Here is a 19,583-nt window from a genome sequence, read left to right as displayed (position 1 = left end):
TCAGACGAACTTCCTTTCTTCGGAACTGGGTGGATATTGGCTTCTTTCCATGAATTTCGGAATAAGGAAGTATTGCATAGTATCCACGCTGCACTTGCTTTTCTTTTAGTCTTCATTATACTTACACTTTATCGGCCTTATCTTCGTCCTTTTTGTTTATTCTGGTTTAAAGGCAAGTCCAGCCATAAGCGATTATTTTCTACAGCACAACAGCCAAACTTTATTTTTTATTTTTTTTGTAACATAGCTATCCATCATTAGCCATAATAAGTTTCTCAGTTATATCCTGACTCTCCCTCTCATACCAGCTTAAACCTTATTCTATCCACTTAGCATGATCAGTGGATGCCCTACCATTACCACTTACCTTGCTGTGTTCTGCCAGACTAACGTATAATCTATGTTCACATGTAATACAATAATCCAGCCAAATATATGGCCTACCCACACCTAGCTTAACTAAACAACCTAATCCAACCCAAACAATTCTAACTTGATGATTTGTGATGTGTTGTGGCCAGGATCGAACAGATGGTGGCGCAAGACCTATACTTTAAGTGGCTAGGTGATGAGCTGCCCAACGCCACTGCCTGCCTGGGGGCCTCCACACGCGTCACCGTCACAGAGCCATACTCCATCACAGGCCTATGGGTACGTCACGCTCCTTCCACTCACGTTCCTTCCACCACTGCTAACATCCAAAGCAGGTAGAAGTACAAAATGCTAAATTTGTTCTCAGATGAGGATGGATAATTGCTGAGTACTGAAATCTCTAGAAATTAAGTCACGTGACTGTCGCAGTGAGGAAAGCGACAGAACACCATTAAACAGGCAGTAGGGTTTGAACACCTGTACTAATGAGACCAATGTCTCACTAGATTTCATTAGATCTTGCTACACACATCAAAACTGCTACTTCGGACACTACTAAAACCACAGCAGATCCGCACATATCGTTGGAAAGCGTATGAAAAAGTTATGTGATAAGTAATGACTAAAAATTCGTCACCATATTGCTGAAAAAAAAAAAAAAACTGCAAATTGTACCACCAGAACTAGGTTATCTCGAGAATTATTGAAGCTAAAGCGGACATACACACATATTTGTAAAGTTTATGGAAAAGTAATGGGCGTTATTGAAATTCGTCACCATACTGCCGAGAAAAAAAAGCGCCAAACTGAACATAAAACCAAGTTAAAAGTAACACACCTTGCTTCGGCATAATGTTCTAAGCTTGTAAACTGATAGTATACATATTTTGAAATAACTGAATAATTTCAAAATGTGCATTGATACCAGGCAAGAGGGATGGTACACTTCCATTTTTTTATATCTAGAATAACAAACAATACTTGTCATCGTCGTAGTTATGTCATAGTCACATCACGATGAAGTCATAGTAACTTAACAATGACCCGCATTCGTCCCCATCACAGCCTTGCCACAACAATGCCACACTATTGTCACACTGAGTTGTCCTAGTATGCATCAGAATTTTCATATTTTGTGGTCAGGAACCTTACCAAGAGTCATTATACATCTCACTGTCAGTCACATCAAACCTCTGTCTATTTACCAAACGCATTCATACTCACCATACCTTACAGCTTTACCTACCATTACACACCATCTCATATTAAAAGGCTTGCTTGGATACAAATGACCATACAAGTCAGTTATCCTTACTTATAATTTACACTGACCAATCCAGCTTCCTATATTTTAATCCACCAAAATCAGTACTTGTTCCCATTAACATCTAATTAGTGCAAAATTACCAGATGCGGCAGTTTCTTGACATTGGTGTCCTGTGGTGTGATGTGTGAAGGTGAATTTGTGTGTTGCGGTGTGAGGGTGTTATGGTGTGTTGTGCTGTCTTGTGTGGTGTGGTGTGGTGTGGTGTGGTGTGATGTGGTGTGGGATGGTGATTTTGTGCGATGTGGCGTGCAGGTTGCATGGTATGTTTTGTGGTTTGGTGTGGTCTGGTGTGGCATCGTTAAAGCCGATAAATTCTACGGGAGAGAAGCACCTTACGTCTGAAAATCGTTAGTGAGAAACAGACGAAGAAAACAGCTTCTAGAGAGTTCTCGCACCTACAGATTTTACTCAGGATAATGTCAGCAGAATTCTGTTCACCTGAGAAATCCCTGAACAGTCGAAGGATTATCTATGCAATGTTACTGACCTCACTAGCCCTAACCATTTTAGACCGAGTTTAGTTAACCATATTTCTTCCTGTGTAACTTTACCAAACGAAATACATTTTAGCACATCCTACGTCTAACCATAACCAAATAATATATCTATACTAGGGGGGAAAAGCCACAAGGGAAAACTGTCATTTCGGCGTGGAGATACGACTTCTGTATATCAGTGTCAGTAAAAAAAAAAAAAAAAAAAAAAAGTAAATAGCCTAAAGTCAAATTATGGAACAAGGACTGGTGATACTCGTCATATCCAATAGGTCTACTGTTCTTTTCATCCTGAAGTTACTCTTGTCAACGAACAAGCCAGATTCGGATAACCAGTCTAGCATTTATTGTAATGGCCATATGTAATCATACAGAATTAACCTAGATATATCTTCCTTAACATGACCTACCATCCCATCTGTCAAAATCTGTTCAGACTTAAGCTATTCTGTAACTTAAGCTAAACAATGGATATCTAATCTAACCTAACATAGCCTAACAACATCTTTTATAATATTTTTCTACTGAATAACCTCGCCACATCAGTCTAATTTGCTTTGCTTCAGGGCGTGTTCATCCTGTTCGCTGGTGGAATGCTGGCTGCTGTCACGGCGTTGCTGTGTGAGCACGGAGCAGCTGTTGCGACCAGCCTCTGAACACACACACACACACACACACACACACACACACACACACACACACACACACACACACACACACACACACACACACACACACACAATCTGACCCACCTCACACATGTAATGCTAACATACGCATACACACCACACACGCTGGCTACACAGAACACCAAACACATACTCTCGGTGCACGCATTCACAACATAGCCTACGATGCACAGTATACTGGCTCCACGTGTACCAGATAAACACAACACTAATTCGTTACCCTTCACGATTCAGCAGCTAACACACAGCATACATTACTCTCAGAATATATGCCGAATTTCGACTTGTGTTCTTTCCTGGCAATGGAGTGATCAAAAGACGACTGAATAAGATTAACTATATCTTTTTGTGTTCAGCTAAAATAAAGTAGCTTAAGCATACTGGGACTCTTTAACATACATATGAATAAATATACATACAGTACAATGGATATTCATAATGATGCCCTGTCATTTGAAAGTTTATGTAATAGTAACCTCTGCACCACATTCTTGACGAATCCATCTATCCCTTTCTGTAGCTCAACGGGCATTTTTTGAAGGAATTTGTTTCAACAGCTCCCACTCTAGCTTTGTGCCCTTCAAGCTTCGTTCATGCTTATCTACAGCACGTTAATGGTGTACATAATGCTTTATCATGCAATACATAGTTACTTGCATAATTACATTCAGTGGTTCGTCATGCCCTCAACGTCCCTGCCACCTTTCTTCCCTGCCACACACTTTAATTTAGTTCATCCTCTATACCACCCTCTTAGTTCACAATATCGCCATCTCGTTTGTTGAGGGAGCAGGGTTCATGAATCATCTTCAGTTTTTATGCATATTTTAACTGTAAATGTTTCATGCATAGTTTTATGGTGTGCCATCGAAGTTTTTTTTTTTTTTATTGATATAAATGTTTGATGAATTCACGTTTTATTTATTATAGTTTATACCTATCTACCTGTCTGTTTATCTGTCTATCTATATATTATCCTTGTTCTGCCTTTACTTTTGTACGGTGGCAATGAACTGTTGTCACGCTGCCATTATGTTTTTAAGTAATCACCATAATCAACAAAACTCAGAATAGTTGAACACCCACACATATATGATTTTTGTATTATTTAATATCTACCAACAGCTCGTCTATATGTCTAATTCATACACCATCACATTCCTCTTCTGTACATCTACTATGAAATTTCGTTTTTCACACCCACTGCCAGAGATATCTACCAGGCTCCGTAACTTCCAATCCACATTCACTACTAGCACTGCATACTCTGAAAACACAAATACAGACAGCTGTCGTTATGTAGTTTTACTCATCAGAACCATACCCCTACAAAATGCAGTCCTTTTCATCTATTTCATTATTCTATCCGTATACACATTAAACATCCTTGGTGACATGACATAATCCAGCTTCGGAATGACGTTCAAGCTGAATCTCTCAACCTCCGGCACCATCCATTCTCACAGATGCTTTTCCTTCATCATAAATACATTGGATAGATCAGGATAATCTTCTCTCTACCCTGTATATTCTTTGTGTCTTCCACGATGCCTGCAGATCCACTTTACCATATGCTTTCTCCAGATCTAAAACTGCTCCAAACATTCTTCTATATACTTTCAGAAGCTTATCCGCAAGACAAAGGCGATTATCAGGTCAAAACATCGATTGTCATCCCTGAATTCACCCTGTCTTCGCTAACCAGCTTTTCTGTAACTGATTCCTGTTAGCAGCGCCTTACACTGCCTACAGCGCTCAACAAAGGGGCAACTTTGAGGAGCCTACTTTCTTTCCTCTCACCATTTTCCGCATAAAAGAGCATATTTATACCGTCCTGCCTTTTCTCAGGCATTCTTTCACCAGGGTAACCACAGCTTCCAGGTCTAGTCCTCCATTACCATTCTTCTCGAGGACAGAGCTCACATCATTCACCCTTGAACATTTCCTGTCTTGAAGTTTTCATTGTTGAACATAACTCTACTGATCATCTCTTTTTACCATCGCTTGTCCTGTTTCTCCGGTCTGATCTTCCCTAAATTTTTCACATCATCCCCTTCCCTTATCACTAGCAGTAACTAATTGAATTATTCTCACGATCTCTCCTATATCTCACCTTTTCCACTAACTCTCTCACTTACTTCCTTCATTCACAGCTGCTCTCACCCCCACCTCTTTATCTTCATACTCCTTTCCAGATCAAAGTATTTTCTTGACATCTGCTACTTTGCTGTCTGCCAAACTCATTTAGTTTCTTTTCTTTCCACCTTTTCCACTTCACTGTTAAGCACATACTCCTCTCTCCTCTCTCTGTCTGCCTCGTCATCTCCATTGTTATCCGGCTCCTTGTATGTTCTCTTCATTGCATCCACAGATAATCACTCTCTCGCTTCACCAAGCTGTCCATTTTACTCCCCCGCTTCTCTGCACACCAAGCAACTCGATGCAAGTTGCATACAATACCTTCTTTAATATTTTCCAGTGTCATTCCTTCATTAACTTCATATGCAGCATATGAACTTTTGTTACAATTGTACTGAAATTCTTCTTACTACCCTTTTCTTGCAGCCTCTCTGTCCTAAGCACTCCCCTTCTATCTGCTTATGCCTTTCATTATTGCGTCCCTTCACACTTTTAAACTAGCATAGTGGTCTGACAGCCAACTCTCCATTCCTCTAACAGCTATGGTATCTAAAACCTATGCAGTCGCTTATCCCCGCACGCCATGACGCAATCACTTATTGCCTTCTTGTCTGCCGCATAATCTCTGTATGCATACTTGTGAATCATCGTCTTCTTTTCCACCCAATGTAGTCGCTCATTCTCTTGGATTTACCAGCCTACCGACACATTTACTGAAATCTCACATCGTCCTATACAATGTTGTACTCAACAGTGTGTAAAATATCTATTTAAAAATTGAAAACATTAATGTATGATGACAATTTATTATATCTTGCTACATAATATAAAACAACACATGTGAAGTAATTATGCTTTGTTACTTCCAGGGTATACTGTATTTATGTGCAATACTTCTATGAGTGTCTGTGCCGTACCACCTTATTTGTTCGGACTGATATTTCTCGAACGCCGTAAAACTACGATCAAGAAATCAATAAAATACGGTGAATAAATACCCACTGATCGGCAAGCCCTTCTCAGTCCATGATGGAAGGGGAACTGGCCACGGTCAGGTGGGACTTAGTGGATGGATAAGAGGCTCTAACTGCCTGTTATAGTTACACTGTCTGTATAAATATTTACGGTACTGGATTTCTTGCCAAATTTCTTGTGTATATTATATATGTATGAATAAAACGACTTCATATGCACTCATAAAAAAGGGAATTTATCGTATGAATTTCACAGTCCAACCTTTAACTGACAGCTTTTATTTTGAAATTCAAGATGAAGAGTTGATTGTTAATAATGGGTGACGGACATCATACCTTACCTAGTCTAAGATGACAACAGTGATCTGAAACGTGATATATCGTTCATAAGTGTCAAGGATATAGATTTAAAAGAAAGAAAATCGTATATATCATGCGAATAAATGTCGAAGTTTTCACAAGAAAGGAGTTGTGCATGTGGTATAAACCTCATCATGCACCAAAGCTTCAGTCACCGAACCCTACCCAGAAATCTCCAACTTCACAGCATCCCCTATCACGCTCCAAAACAGTAGTTCTCAGTACGGGGGGCGCAAATGCTTAGAGGAAAAACTGAGTGTCCTCAAAAAGTGTGTGTGTGTGTGTGTGTGTGTGTGTGTGTGTCAACATGAATCATTCATTTATTTTCAGTGTTCATATTTTGTGTATTCCAGTTTTCATAGCACATTTTTCTTTGTACTCGTGTATTTTTTTTTCTTTTCTCTGTCGCCTGGTCACCTCCGTGCTTCTCTCTCTCTCTCTCTCTCTCTCTCTCTGCTCGTTTCAAGAGAGAAAATCAGAGATACCAAGAAGTCGTATAAGTCAAGATGGATCGCACCCCAAATAAAATACAAACGTCCGTCAACGCCCCGCACCCTCCATCTCCCGGAAAGCGGGAATAGACCGAGTACTGGACTGTGGCAGAAGATTTAATTTGGTCTGGATTCACCTCGGTTGACATCCACTTGAACCTGTGGCAACAATAACGGCAGTATTTAAGGAATAAGTTTGTAACGGTTAAATGATAGCGGCGGGGGGGGGGGAGGGCGAGGATATGAGAACGTGAACCAAGGCCAAGGGGGGCGGGACCCCCCAGAAAGGTTGAGAATCGCTGATCTAAAACAAGTAAAAATCGCATGCATTCCTTCCGCAACTCACAGCAAAGCTAATCATGAAATAGTTTAAAAACGAGAACAAAAAAAAAAAGTCCCTTTAAAGCCTTGTAGTCAGCCTCCACGACTAGCTTTATCAACATCGGACCAGAAAGTATCTTGTTTTCATTCAGCACATGCAGAAGTATTCTAGCATATTCTCATGTTGATTGTAACGTTGTGTATTTTTTGTAAACTGTTCACGACAGAACTTGGTAATGGAAGTGAAAAACGAGAAACACGGATGGGAAGAGTATGATAAGGTTTTGGAAGATATTTGAATCCTCAGGCTCTTTATACTGGCTAATCAGACAACCTAGTTGCCAGGGCCGGTCCTTCCTATACGCTCACTACGCTCAGTGCGTAGGGCCTCCGATCACTGGTGGGGCCTCCCGTCCTCAGGAAGTGTATTTGAAAAAAAAAATACAGACAAAAAATTAAAAAATAAAAGTACGTCGAGAATGCTGCTTATATCGACTAATTGATTCCACGTGCATGGACATTGTATAAACAATAATAACTGAATAATTGCAGGCAAAAACTGGGTTACATTAGTTTTTTAGAGTAACAAAAAACAGTGGTAACTACAAATTTGTTTAGTGGGATTTAACATTAAATTCTGATGGCAATACCTAGTGCTGCACTGCAGGAAATCAGCTGAGTCGCTGCTGCCGACTGCTGCCCTCAGTCAGCAACATGACGTCAAAACGTAAACATCTCTCAGGTTCACAAAAACAAACAAAGAAAAGACTGCAAGAGGAAGCTCATGCTAACAGCAAAGGTCAGTAATTTATGTTATGTTGCCACTCATCATGCGATTGTAGGCTACTGTTTTTAGAATATCGTAAGTGACGAAACTAACTAAACTTTATTGTTAACGTTCCTGACAGGTCACAGATGGGCCATAATATAAAAACCCAGGGTTCAGGTGGTCCAAAGGCGACGTTCAGTTGTCAGACGTTCCTGAACATCAGTCATACTTACTATAAAAAATCTGGACCGTCAGTTTTGGTGAAACCCAGTTCTGGTGTTTGAATGCCGCGACAGATGCTAGATTAGGAGGGAGTGTGCTGCATGAGCACTAAAAGCACACAATTTTTTAATGTTTCTTCTGTTTAATAAACGAAACACTTCCCTAACCCATTCTAAACTGTTATTTTTATGTAGGAAATAAGTATATTTGCGCTAGAATTGATAACAAATGATGGCAGAATGCATAAAGACCATGAATTTACAAGCAAAATACAGTGTACTGTATAGACCAGGCAGGAATGAATTATGATTTATCCTCCTTTGGCAGTTATCTGCATGAAATAATTACTGAGATTATCCAGGTGTGAATTCATATGAGCAAAGAGAATGTATTATTGCATACCTCGTACACTTGCATATTGTTTCCGGCCAGCTCACCAGTCATGAATTATACAGCAGTTTATCCAGGCTATGTGCACCTCTACTCATGCAGCAGTAGGCTAGATCATGTGTTCCTAAATTTATATTGCAAGATGTAAATACACAGTTATTGGAGACTTTATATTTAGCATGGAGACTAATTTACTTTTTACAAAGCTGGTTGAATGGTCACAGTCATTGCAGCACCTGCACAAGAGGGATGCAGTAACACTTCTCCTCCTCCATTTTTTTAGCAGTTTCTTTCCACACCTGTCATCCAGCCATGACCAACAGACCATATTGGAAAACATAGGTTATCAGATGCGTGTACTAGAACAGTTGTTCATTCAGTGTCTATATATCTAGCTATATTCTTTTTTCTCCTAGGCTATGTTATTGTCACCTTCGCTGTTTCAGCAATTGCCATAAAATATCCAGTTTAGCTCAGTAATTAGACTAGCTACTCTGATATTCACATTCATTATTACCTTTCCCTTCAAGCAGTATGCAATGATTTCTTAAGTTATATGGTACAGCATTTCTTTTTCTGTCCCAGTCTTGTAGATAAGCTTTCCTCTTTTTCCATAAATCATTCCACCTCTATAGTAATTTCTTCCAGTTCTGTTTTATACATTTTCAGAATGTTTACTGTTCTGTTTTCTTAGGTTTCTCCTAAACTGGTCATATGCTTGATGTTTGTCTCCTCACTAAATATTTATCTCATTGCTTCCTGTTTCAGTCATTGCTTAACTGCACCTTTCATGCTTTTGTATAACCGTTCCACCCTAACCAGTATTCTGTGCCTTTCCTATGCCCATCTACTTCTCCATGACAGTAACTGCCATTTCTATCTAATTCATTCATTCATTGCCAGACGCCATGTATCCCAAACGGGGTGGCCAGGGGCTTAGAGTTAATTGTTTTACAGGGAGGGGCACTAATCCTCCACCAACCCCACTTGACACGTAGGGATGCCAACAGCATCTGGTGTTCCCAGGCGGTCACCCATCCAAGTAGTAACCAGACCCAACGTTGCTTAACGAGTACACCGCTTCCCGTCTGATCAGCGAAGTTAAGCAACGTTGGGTCTATCTAATTAAGTACTTTTTATATTATACATTCATGGTACAGGCCATTTCCTTAGGCCTGTAGTTATCTACAAGAAAAGCTCTTGAGATGGAAAGATACCTCAGGATGTTTTTTTTTTTTTTTCTCATGAAATAATCTGCATTTACCAGCAAATTTTGCTTTAAGGCCAACACACCTGTGCTCAAATCCGAGTGCTTGACTGAAACAGGTAAATAGCCAGCATCCTAACCAATCAATTCACTCATTTCTGGTAACCTTATTTTAGGCTAACATCAGCTTATCAATTTATTTTGGTGCAAAAACGAAGCAAATTTTTCAATAAAGAACTTCAGTGACTGCACATACTTGTTGGCACTGACGAAAAAATTTTGTTTTATCACCAGTTTCTGTAACTTAACTGTAAAAGCAAACACTAAAGCTAGTGAAAAATACAAACCTAACCATTTACCAACAGTGACGCAACTCTGATATGTGTAATTTCTGCCTTGTAATATAATATTATACATAAACTTCTTACACGTCATTTATTTCATGATTTTTCATAGGCAAGAATTGTAACAAGGATGTTGTTGGGTTAGAGGGAGAAGCTTACTGGCTTGCCCTCAAATGTGCTAACTAGAGCACTGAGCGACTAACACACAAACTTTCAAACAGTTGCCGTTTCAAAAATCTACTAAGAAGGTACTCTGGTAGTCTGAAATAAACTAGGAAGCATAATTTAATGTTTTAACTCCAATTTTACTCGCCACGATGCCACCTTGGAAGTTCTTGTTTACTCGTATTCTTTACGGAAACGTTTAGTCTTGTAAAATTTTATGAACAGCCTTGTATTTCTAATATATTTTAGCCTGCTAAAGAAAATTTTCTTCTGGAATTATTCAGTGTTTTTAAATGGAAAAACCGTTATCGTAGTTATGAATATTTAAATTTGTTACACGAAAGGGAGGGGGGGGGAGGTCTCCAGTTGCGTTTATCCTACTGTCACATTCCAGTACTATTTTACACCATAAACAGGTGACGGTCGCCTGGCGTGAACAGCAAATTTATTATGGTACGAAAACAGGAACGTCAGATGCTCACTTTCGTCCATTATGGCGTTAAGTTTTTTTTTTTCATAGGCCTTAGTGGCACCGCCTAGGGATCGGCAATTGGGTAAATCTCTCAGTCGGGGGTAATTTAAAGTTTTCGGTGGGTAACGATACTCATCCATTTACAATAGTAAGAACGCAACGTTACAAATTATATGTTTAAGAAATTACTGCTATATCCAAGTCACTAATTGCATCACATGTAGCCTAGTCACCCCTTTGGCCTCCCTCATCCCTCGCCTCCTCTCTTCCAGACAAAGCGACGCCATTCAACGCTACTGTACGCTGTCCCTATTCTCTCCCCTCTTCATGCGAAACTATATAGTACTTTAAAATTCGTTAATTCACTTATACATGTGTTTATGGTGTGGCAAGTGTATTGACCTCAGTATTTCACAACAAAAAGTGTTTTTGTATACTTTGAAGCGTTAGGTGAAAACTAATATTCTATTATGAGGATATTACTCAAGTGAAAATAAATCCATTATTTTAATAAAGTGTATTAATTATCAAAATTAGTGTAAACGAAAACTTCAAAATGTGTTGTGCACTGTGCTTCCCATGCTTTGATAGTACATGGAGAAATGTGGTATTATGCATATAAATTTAAAACTGGCTTACTTATAGGCTTATATATCCAATTTATATTCTGCACTGCTCAGGATAGGGATATAACTTGGGGGATGAATATGTAGGGTAGGGGGAGAAATGCAAACAAAGATTGGGGGGGGGGACTCCAAAGATCCAGCGTAGGGCCTCAGAAAAGTTAGGACCGGCTCTGCTAGTTGCAAGGGTGTCTCTTGTGTCACAGTCTGCCTCTTTATCATCGAATCCATTATTGTCCCATAGAAAGAGTAGAGACCAGGGAAGAGGCTACTTAGTTCATTAATATAAAGCAAGGGTGATTGATTAGTCGGTAGCTGCTGAGTGGCATTATATGAGCAATAAATACCTACCATCCCTTTAATAAAAGCCCATATTATACACATTTGGAAGGAATGCCTAACCCCAATAGACCACCAGGCATCTGTTAGGTTATGTGGTTACCACCCAGCGTGGTAATTAAACGGTGTCCTTGCCTTGCCTATAAGAAATAATTTTGCTTGTGGTTTGTCACTGAAAGGTGAGTGGAAACTCTTTTGTTTAAAGAGCTGATGGCCTACTAGGGTTCCTTACGGACTAGGGACTGGTAGAGATCCTTATATCAAGACAACTCAGCAAAGGATGCTGATGCACCAACAGAGAATAGGTAGATAAATAGATTATTTTCGTGATACTTTGTAATATCCGGTTACAAAAGCATATATAGTAATGTTCTCAGTGTCTCTTATTTTTCTGCGAAAGGGCTATCACTCCCTGTGGAAATAAGGATAGCATTAAATTTTTGAAGGCAACTTAATCATAACCAGATCACTGTAGAATTGCCTTTTATAAAGTTTTCTGTGAGCCTTCTCTTGTTGAGAGAAACTGTAAGTTAGTGGACTAACTATAAAATTTTTAAGATTGCCCTACCACCTCCCGCCACCAGCCCCCAGTGATCCTTCCCACCCTCGTCTCCTACATTCACTGCAGTTCCAGTGCCCTCGGTGTGGGCGTGTGGCGTCCCTGCTTGACACCTGGATTGCCCAAGTCGTCACTCATCCCGTCCTCCCCCTGTTCCTGCCCCCACCTCCGCCTCTGTTCCTGATCATCAGCCGATACACCCTCCCGCTGCATTTTTTTTTTTTTTTCTTACGTGACCGACTCTGGGCAAAGGCTTCAGGGCCTATTTCTCGGGGGCAGTGACCTATCTCAAGGCCCGCCAGTCCTCCTACACCTCCACATGTCACCATACTGGCGCTAACACCCACCATCCATATTGAATACATGCTAGGGCTGTCTTATACAGGATTGGTGTATTGGTATTAGCGGGGGTATACGACATGTCGGCGGGTCATCTGGTAGATCAGGAAAGTCTGCTTTTAGGAAATTCAGATCCTTAAACTGCCCCAGCCGGGATTCGATCATGGGTCCATTAGGACTGCAGACCGCCTCTCTACCGATTCAGCCACCGCCTCCCTGCCCCTCAGCCCCTGCCCCTCCCCGTGCCACGCAACAGGCTGATCACCCCTCCCCACCTAACCCCCTGCCCCACCCATCAGACTATCAACTGTGACTCCTGCAAAAACAGTACGAGGAACTACGCAGTCTCCTTTTGTATGTACTTTCTCACCTTGCTACGATTTCTCTGCCTACCCCACAGCTCCCTTTAATCAAATTCCGCGTAACTGCCACCCCTTGTTATCCCTGCTCCTTCTTTCCCTCCCGTCTCACCACCACACAGCCTTGTCCCTCCACCTGTGTCTCAGCCTTACCGTTTCACACAAGCCTCCTCTGTCTGTACTCCCTCACGCACTTCTTTCCCCCAAACATCCTCGTCTCTCTGCTACCCTTTCCCCTCCCCCTCCCTTCCCCTACATCCCTCTCTTCTGGCAACCGCACACATGGGACCTCCCTCTCTCCTACCTCCCCACCCCTCTCCTCCTCCTTTCCCCCGCTTTCGAAACCATCCGTTCCCCAACCCTCTCATGACAATTCTCCGTCTCCCCTCTTGTCCTAATGGCTCCCAAACTCAGACAATATAAAATGTTATCTTGAAACATACAGTTCACCGCTGCCTGGCTAATCTTTCTCATTATGCTTCATCTCATCACCCTGCTGGTATCTGACTTCAGGAGGCTTTCCCTCACTCTGGTTGCCCCAGACCCCAACCCAGGCTTTGGGGATGCCACTGATGTCATACCCATTCTGGCCAAGGCCTGGTTACATACATTCGTCACTCTATTCCTCGCACCCTCATTACCAAATCACCTGCCTCTTCTCGTTCCTCCCTCTTTCACTTATATCGCCTCACTGTCAATGATGCCTCTTTGTATATAATGTAACGTCTATCTCAGTCCAACTGGGGGTGATGCCCACCATTTTCCCTACTCGCTGCTCCTCACCTATCTTTTACTTGGGCGATTTTAATGCCTCTCATCCGTCATTTGGCGGTTCCCGCGTTTCTCCCGCTGGTCATCGTCTCCACAACTTTGCCGATAACCATCATCTGCATCCATTCCCCACTCCTCATCCTACTCATGTTGGAGGGAGGCTATCTGGATCTCGTCCTTGGTAGCAACGTGGTACAACATGCTGTCACTGTTGACATTGTCCCTACTCTTATCCCCGACAACAGTGCCATCCTTGCCACATATTCCATTCCCATACTACACTCCCAGCACTGCCACGTCAGGAAAAAGATTAATATCCCTATTCCACTGCAACCCACTTTCAAGGACATGCTAACCACTTGGTTTGCCAGTCATTCGTTCACCACATCAACTGAACTTTACACCTCCCTAGTTACCGTAGTTCAGACATTCTATGATCATTATATGCTGCAAGTCAATCATATGAAAACCTTTGCTTGCCGGGCTGGGGAGTGGGTAAGGGATAGCCGTCTACATGACAGTGAGGAGGACGTGAGGCGAGCAGCGACTGTGTACCGCACTGACAGCACCGCTGACAACCTCCACTCCTGTCCCACTACAGCCAGGTTCTCCCTTGACCTTAAACACAGTGTCCGCCAGGAGTATTGGCATGACTTTTTCCACCATGTTAACGCACACGCTCCTCGATCTAAGGCTAGGCAGCTTGTTAACAGAGTTGTTCAGTCACGTGAGTCCCCCTCCCCTCCTCTCCACCACAATCCTGTGGGTTATGCCAACAACCTACAGTAGTTGACAAATGGTCCACCCAATCTCTGCTGACATCCCTACCTCCCCTTATCAAGGCTCGCCTCTCGGCTGCTTATGGGAACAGGCTAGCACGTATTGCAGAGGCTCGCTCCACTCCCTCTTCTCTTGATGATCACCCCATCACCGGTAAGGAGTTGTGCCTTGCATTATTGCAAGGCACGGCAACTGGCCCGGGTGATGACGGGATCACCTCCGCCACATTGAGACTCATCGCTCAAGTCCCTGGCAATCACCTACTCTCACTGTTCAACCTGAGTCTTTCCGAAGGTAGTTTTCCTGCAGACTGGACCCATAGCACCATCATGGACCCATAGCACCATCATCACCATCCCTAAGCCTGCTTCCTCAGATTTCCGTCCATTTCCCTAACTTCCTGCATCTGCAAAGTCCTCGAGAGAATTCTTTTGGCAAGGCTCTGCTATGTTCTTCAGAACCAGCTTTCTCCCCATCATTTTGGTTTCCTCCCAGGCCAAAGCACACAACATTGCCTTGCAGAATTACTCACTTACTTCACATCCTCCTCCTGTACAGTCTTCATTGACCTCAAAGCTGCAATCGACGTCGCAAACCATGACGTCATCCTTGACAAACTTGCCTACCTGGGTGTCTCTGGCCACATGTTCTGCTGGCTGGAAAGCTACTTATCCCATCGTCACTCTCGGGTTCTGTTTTGTGGGGCAGTTAGTGAGTAGTGACCCTTCAATATTGACACATGTCAGGGTGGGGAACTTAGCCCTTTCCTCTTCACTCTTCTCATGAATAGACTCCTCCGTCTTTTAGGTCCAATCCCTGACTCCTCTCTGATCCTAACCTATGCTGATATCTGCATCCACTCCCCTTCTCCCGTCACTCTTCAACGTCTCCTAGTTAAGTTCGGCCAGGCTGCATCTGCTTGTGGATTGATTATCATCACTCCCAAAACAAAACTGTTTACACGATCCCTTACTCATAGGCTTGCTTGCACAACCATACCCTCCTCGGCTCTCATCTTGAGGTAGTGCAGGATTATTCATATCTCGGAATTCCCCTCTCTTCCACTCTTTAACCCCTCCCAGTATGTCTCCACTATCTGCACCCACCTTCATCTCAGACTTAAACTCTTCGGCACTCTCACTTATGACTCACATGGGGTTAGCATCCCCGTTGCTCGATCATTTTACCTGTTATATATTCGCTTCCGTCTTGATTATCATGTTATACCTGTCTCTCTTGTCCCTCCAGCACAGCTCCGACCACTTGAAGTGGTACGGAATCGGGCGATGCATCTCATTCTTCACTGCCCAAGGTCTGCCAGAGTAGTCAACATGCTACATGAGCTCAATCTGTGTCCCATCAACAACTGCATTCATATGCTTGGAGTCTGCTTTGCCACACAGTGTCTGGCCACATTTCCATCTCCTGCTTCATCCTTTTCCTCCTGACTCGTTGATATTCTCTCAGATTCCACTCACCTAGATCGGATCCGGCATACTCACGCGTCAGGCTTGGCATCCGGGCTAAAACGAACTCTGTCCTCTCCAGCTTTCTGGCCGTGATCCCGCCACTATCCGTGCTGATCTTGTCACTCCCATCTCTACTGACCCTTTGTCCCCTACCTGGACATGTATGACTCCTGCTGTGCACTACACATCTTCTGCCACAGCTTCTGACCGTTTACCAATCCCCTCACGCTCTCCATCACTGAAGCCCTTAACTCCGTAGCCTGCACTTACCCTTCCCATCCTATTCACGTCTATACTTAAGGTTCTGTCCTCGCTAACGGCCAGGGGGAAGCTGCTTGAATTGCCTGTACTAACTCTGCTTCCCCCGTCTTCTCCACCTGCCACCATCTTCCCAACTGGGCCAGCAGTACCCAGTGTGAACTATCTGCTATACTTTCTGCCCTTGACTTTCTTCTCTCTCATCACCTACGAGGTCTCATCATCAGCGATTCCCAAGCTGCCCTTGCCTTACTTCGCAACCCCCTAGCCGATATTGGTCACATCCGCCACGACCAGGCAGATCGCCAGGCTCGAGCTGCTTGTAACCTTCCCCTAGCTTCCATCCACCTCCCTGTGTCCACGCCAGTTGTCCGGAGAATCCTTCCCAGGAGTCCAGGAACGACCTAGCCCTGCATACCGATGCTGAACGTCCCACTGGTGTCACCATCCAGCGTTATGACACCTACCGTGGCGTGGGACACATCTACGGCAAGCACCCTACCCACACCCGCCGCTGTGATTTGGCCGTCGCCCGCATTCGCATGGAGTATCGCTCCCCAGGGGGAAATCAGACGTCCGACCGCCAACAGACCATGTAAATTCTGTCACAGTCCTATGGATGAAGAAGTATCCCATCATATCGTTAACTGACCAGTTATTGCCCCCTTCAGACCCTCTGAACTCTTCTTTTCTGCTTTGTGTACCTACTTCATCACACATCTTGATGTACTCGCAGACCTTCTCATCGTTCACCCCGACTTCCTTTCATTGTAATGTCATGGCACTAGGACAATGATGGGACATTCTGGTATATATATATATATATATATATATATATATATATATATATATATAGATAGATAGATAGATAGATAGATAGATATATAGATATATATATATAGATAGATAGATAGATAGATAGATAGATGGATAAATATAGATAGATAGATATATATAGATAGATAGATAGATAGGTAGATAGATAGGTAGATAGATAGATAGATAGATATAGATAGATAGACAGATAGATAAAGATAGATAGATAGATATTCTCGTATATATATGTATGTGTATATATGTATGTATATATGTATATACTGTAGGTATATACATAGGTATATCCGTGTATATGCGTATGTGCATATATATATCATATGTATGCAAGGCTGTGTGTGTGTGTGCGTGTGTGTCTGTGTGTGTGTGTGTGTGTTTTCCACACACGCACACATCAGGTGTATGTGCATGTATTGTCCTGGTGCTGCGATTTTTAAGGAAGAGGTAATTTTCTAATGCATATTGTTTTTGTCAATCTATCTACCTGTGTACTGTATGTGACTATGTATTATGTATCTCCTTCGGGTGTATATGTATCTGTAGGTCTCCTTGTCTGTGTATATGTGAATATAACATATATATGTGCATGTGCATTTGTATATGCATGCATGCCTGTGTAACGTTTCCGCTTGCCAACTGGTGGACGGGAGTTCGCGCCTCGCTCAGGTTGCGAAAAGTTTCACTGACGAAATGGGCGGTTACTGTCCCCCTTGAGCAAGGGGACGGGTGTGTGCGTGTGTGAAGGTTACAGCCTTGCCCTTAGATCGGACTATATGAGCTCTCAGCTCCCTTCCGGGAGGGTAAAAGCTGACCATCACGACCATCAAGTGATCCTGACCGACCCGGTGAATTACATACCCATATCTTTACACATGCGTATCTTTGCTGTACATGCAGTATGTCTGTGGCTACATATGCGTGAACATATTCATATATGTATAGACATATACGTATATGTATGTGTGCATACGTGCCTGTCTCTGCATACCACTTTACTCACCTCAAATGTCGTGTAGACAGGCCACTTTACTCATCTCAAAACATATAATGATAATTACAGAAACAACTTTGTATCGTGCATGTCATAGTATGTCTTTGTTCGTTATTATGCTTGTAATAATAATTACAGTACTTCTGTACCTTCTATGCCCTAAGTCAAATACCGATTTTTTTATCTTTGCTCTCAAGCACCCTTCCCTGCTTGGCCTTCAGGGACAATGTTCCCCATAGTGTTGGGGCTTGTACTGAATGGTAAATAAGGAACCTAAAAAAAAAAAAAAAAAAAAAAAAAAAACTCTCCCCAGATCCTCTCTGATCTTTAACTAATATATATATATATATATATATATTCATTCATTGCCAGACGCCATGTATCCCAAACGGGGTGGCCAAGGGCTTAGAGTTAATTGTTTTACAGGAAGGGGCACTAATCCTCCACCAACCCCACTTGACACGTAGGGATGCCAACAGCATCTGGTGTTCCCAGGCGGTCACCCATCCAAGTAGTAACCAGACCCAACGTTGCTTAACTTCGCTGATCGGACGGGAAGCGGTGTACTCAACGTGGTATGGCCGTTGTATATAATACAGTATATATAATCCCTCTCTCTCTCTCTCTCTACATATACTGTACACATATATATATATGATATCTATCATTATTTTCCTTCGAAAAGTCTCGAAAATTCACGATATTGTTTGCAAAATTAGTTTCTCAGAGGATGGTTGTGATAAGGCAACCTTGAGCTCGCTATATTCTTGCTCAGTTGTTTGTTTAGTACAGAGGACTGTTGTGCACTTGTGTGAAAGTGAGACAGCACACGCGCGAGTTTGTGTGCTTTAATTAAAGGGAGGGGAGAGTGCGTTCTCAAAACCATAGGCTACACGTTCTGTTCTTTTAAAAAAAATTTATTATTCATCAACTCCTTTCCATACCTTGTATCATCTGTTTCTTTCTTACAGTAGCACTTCTTTTCAACTCTATTCAACTCTATGACATGTGGAGATTTATTTATTTATTTATTTATTTTTGCTGTCTTCATGCTTCCCTCTTTAAGACTGGAAGATAGTACCTTTTTATTTACAAATTCTAATCACTTTTCTACTCAACTTTCCAGTACAGGAGTAACTTGTTCAGCGTAATTAATCTTTCATATACACAAGTGGTCAACTCTGGAACAATGTCTTGATTTAAATTTGCTGTTATTTGATTTTTTTTTTTTTTTCTGTGGTACACATATATCACTACATGACACAGATTAAACTTCCTTTGTGTTACACCCGTAGGAGTTGCTGATGCGTTGAATATGTCACGTAGTAGACAGGCCACGTGTTTAATCAAATGCTGCTGAACAATTCAGAGTGTTACTCAAAGGCACTGCTGAAGTACACCTGCAAAACACTCTCTCACGTTGCCTCCGTCCATCACTCACTATATATACTGCTCGCCCACTCTCTGTTCACTGACTGATTGACTTTCTGTATGACTACTCCGTTCTTCACTGAATGGCTTTCAC

General features: G+C 42.2%; 1 protein-coding gene and 1 non-coding gene across 2 annotated transcripts in view; one reads left to right on the top strand and one right to left on the bottom strand.

Moving 5' to 3' along the window:
• The window catches only part of LOC145408177 (putative glutamate receptor), a 49,451-nt gene extending 46,602 nt beyond the window's left edge, over positions 1-2,849 (top strand). The window contains exons 10-11 of the mRNA XM_080278928.1: positions 522-651; positions 2,760-2,849. Of these exons, the coding sequence (XP_080135054.1) occupies positions 522-651; positions 2,760-2,849 (220 nt within the window). The remainder of the gene's footprint in view (positions 1-521; positions 652-2,759) is intronic.
• A 15,679-nt stretch (positions 2,850-18,528) lies between these two features.
• LOC145408315 (5S ribosomal RNA) lies at positions 18,529-18,647 on the bottom strand. The gene has a single exon (XR_013898905.1). It is a non-coding gene; the product is annotated as a 5S ribosomal RNA (ribosomal RNA).
• Positions 18,648-19,583: the final 936 nt, after the last annotated feature.

This window comes from Coenobita brevimanus, chromosome 76 (assembly GCF_032717465.1).
Source record: "Coenobita brevimanus isolate Jiangsu-jjx chromosome 76, ASM3271746v2, whole genome shotgun sequence".
NCBI lineage: Eukaryota > Metazoa > Arthropoda > Malacostraca > Decapoda > Coenobitidae > Coenobita > Coenobita brevimanus.
Note: the sequence above shows the minus strand (reverse complement) of the source record. Positions and strands in the feature narration are given on the sequence as shown.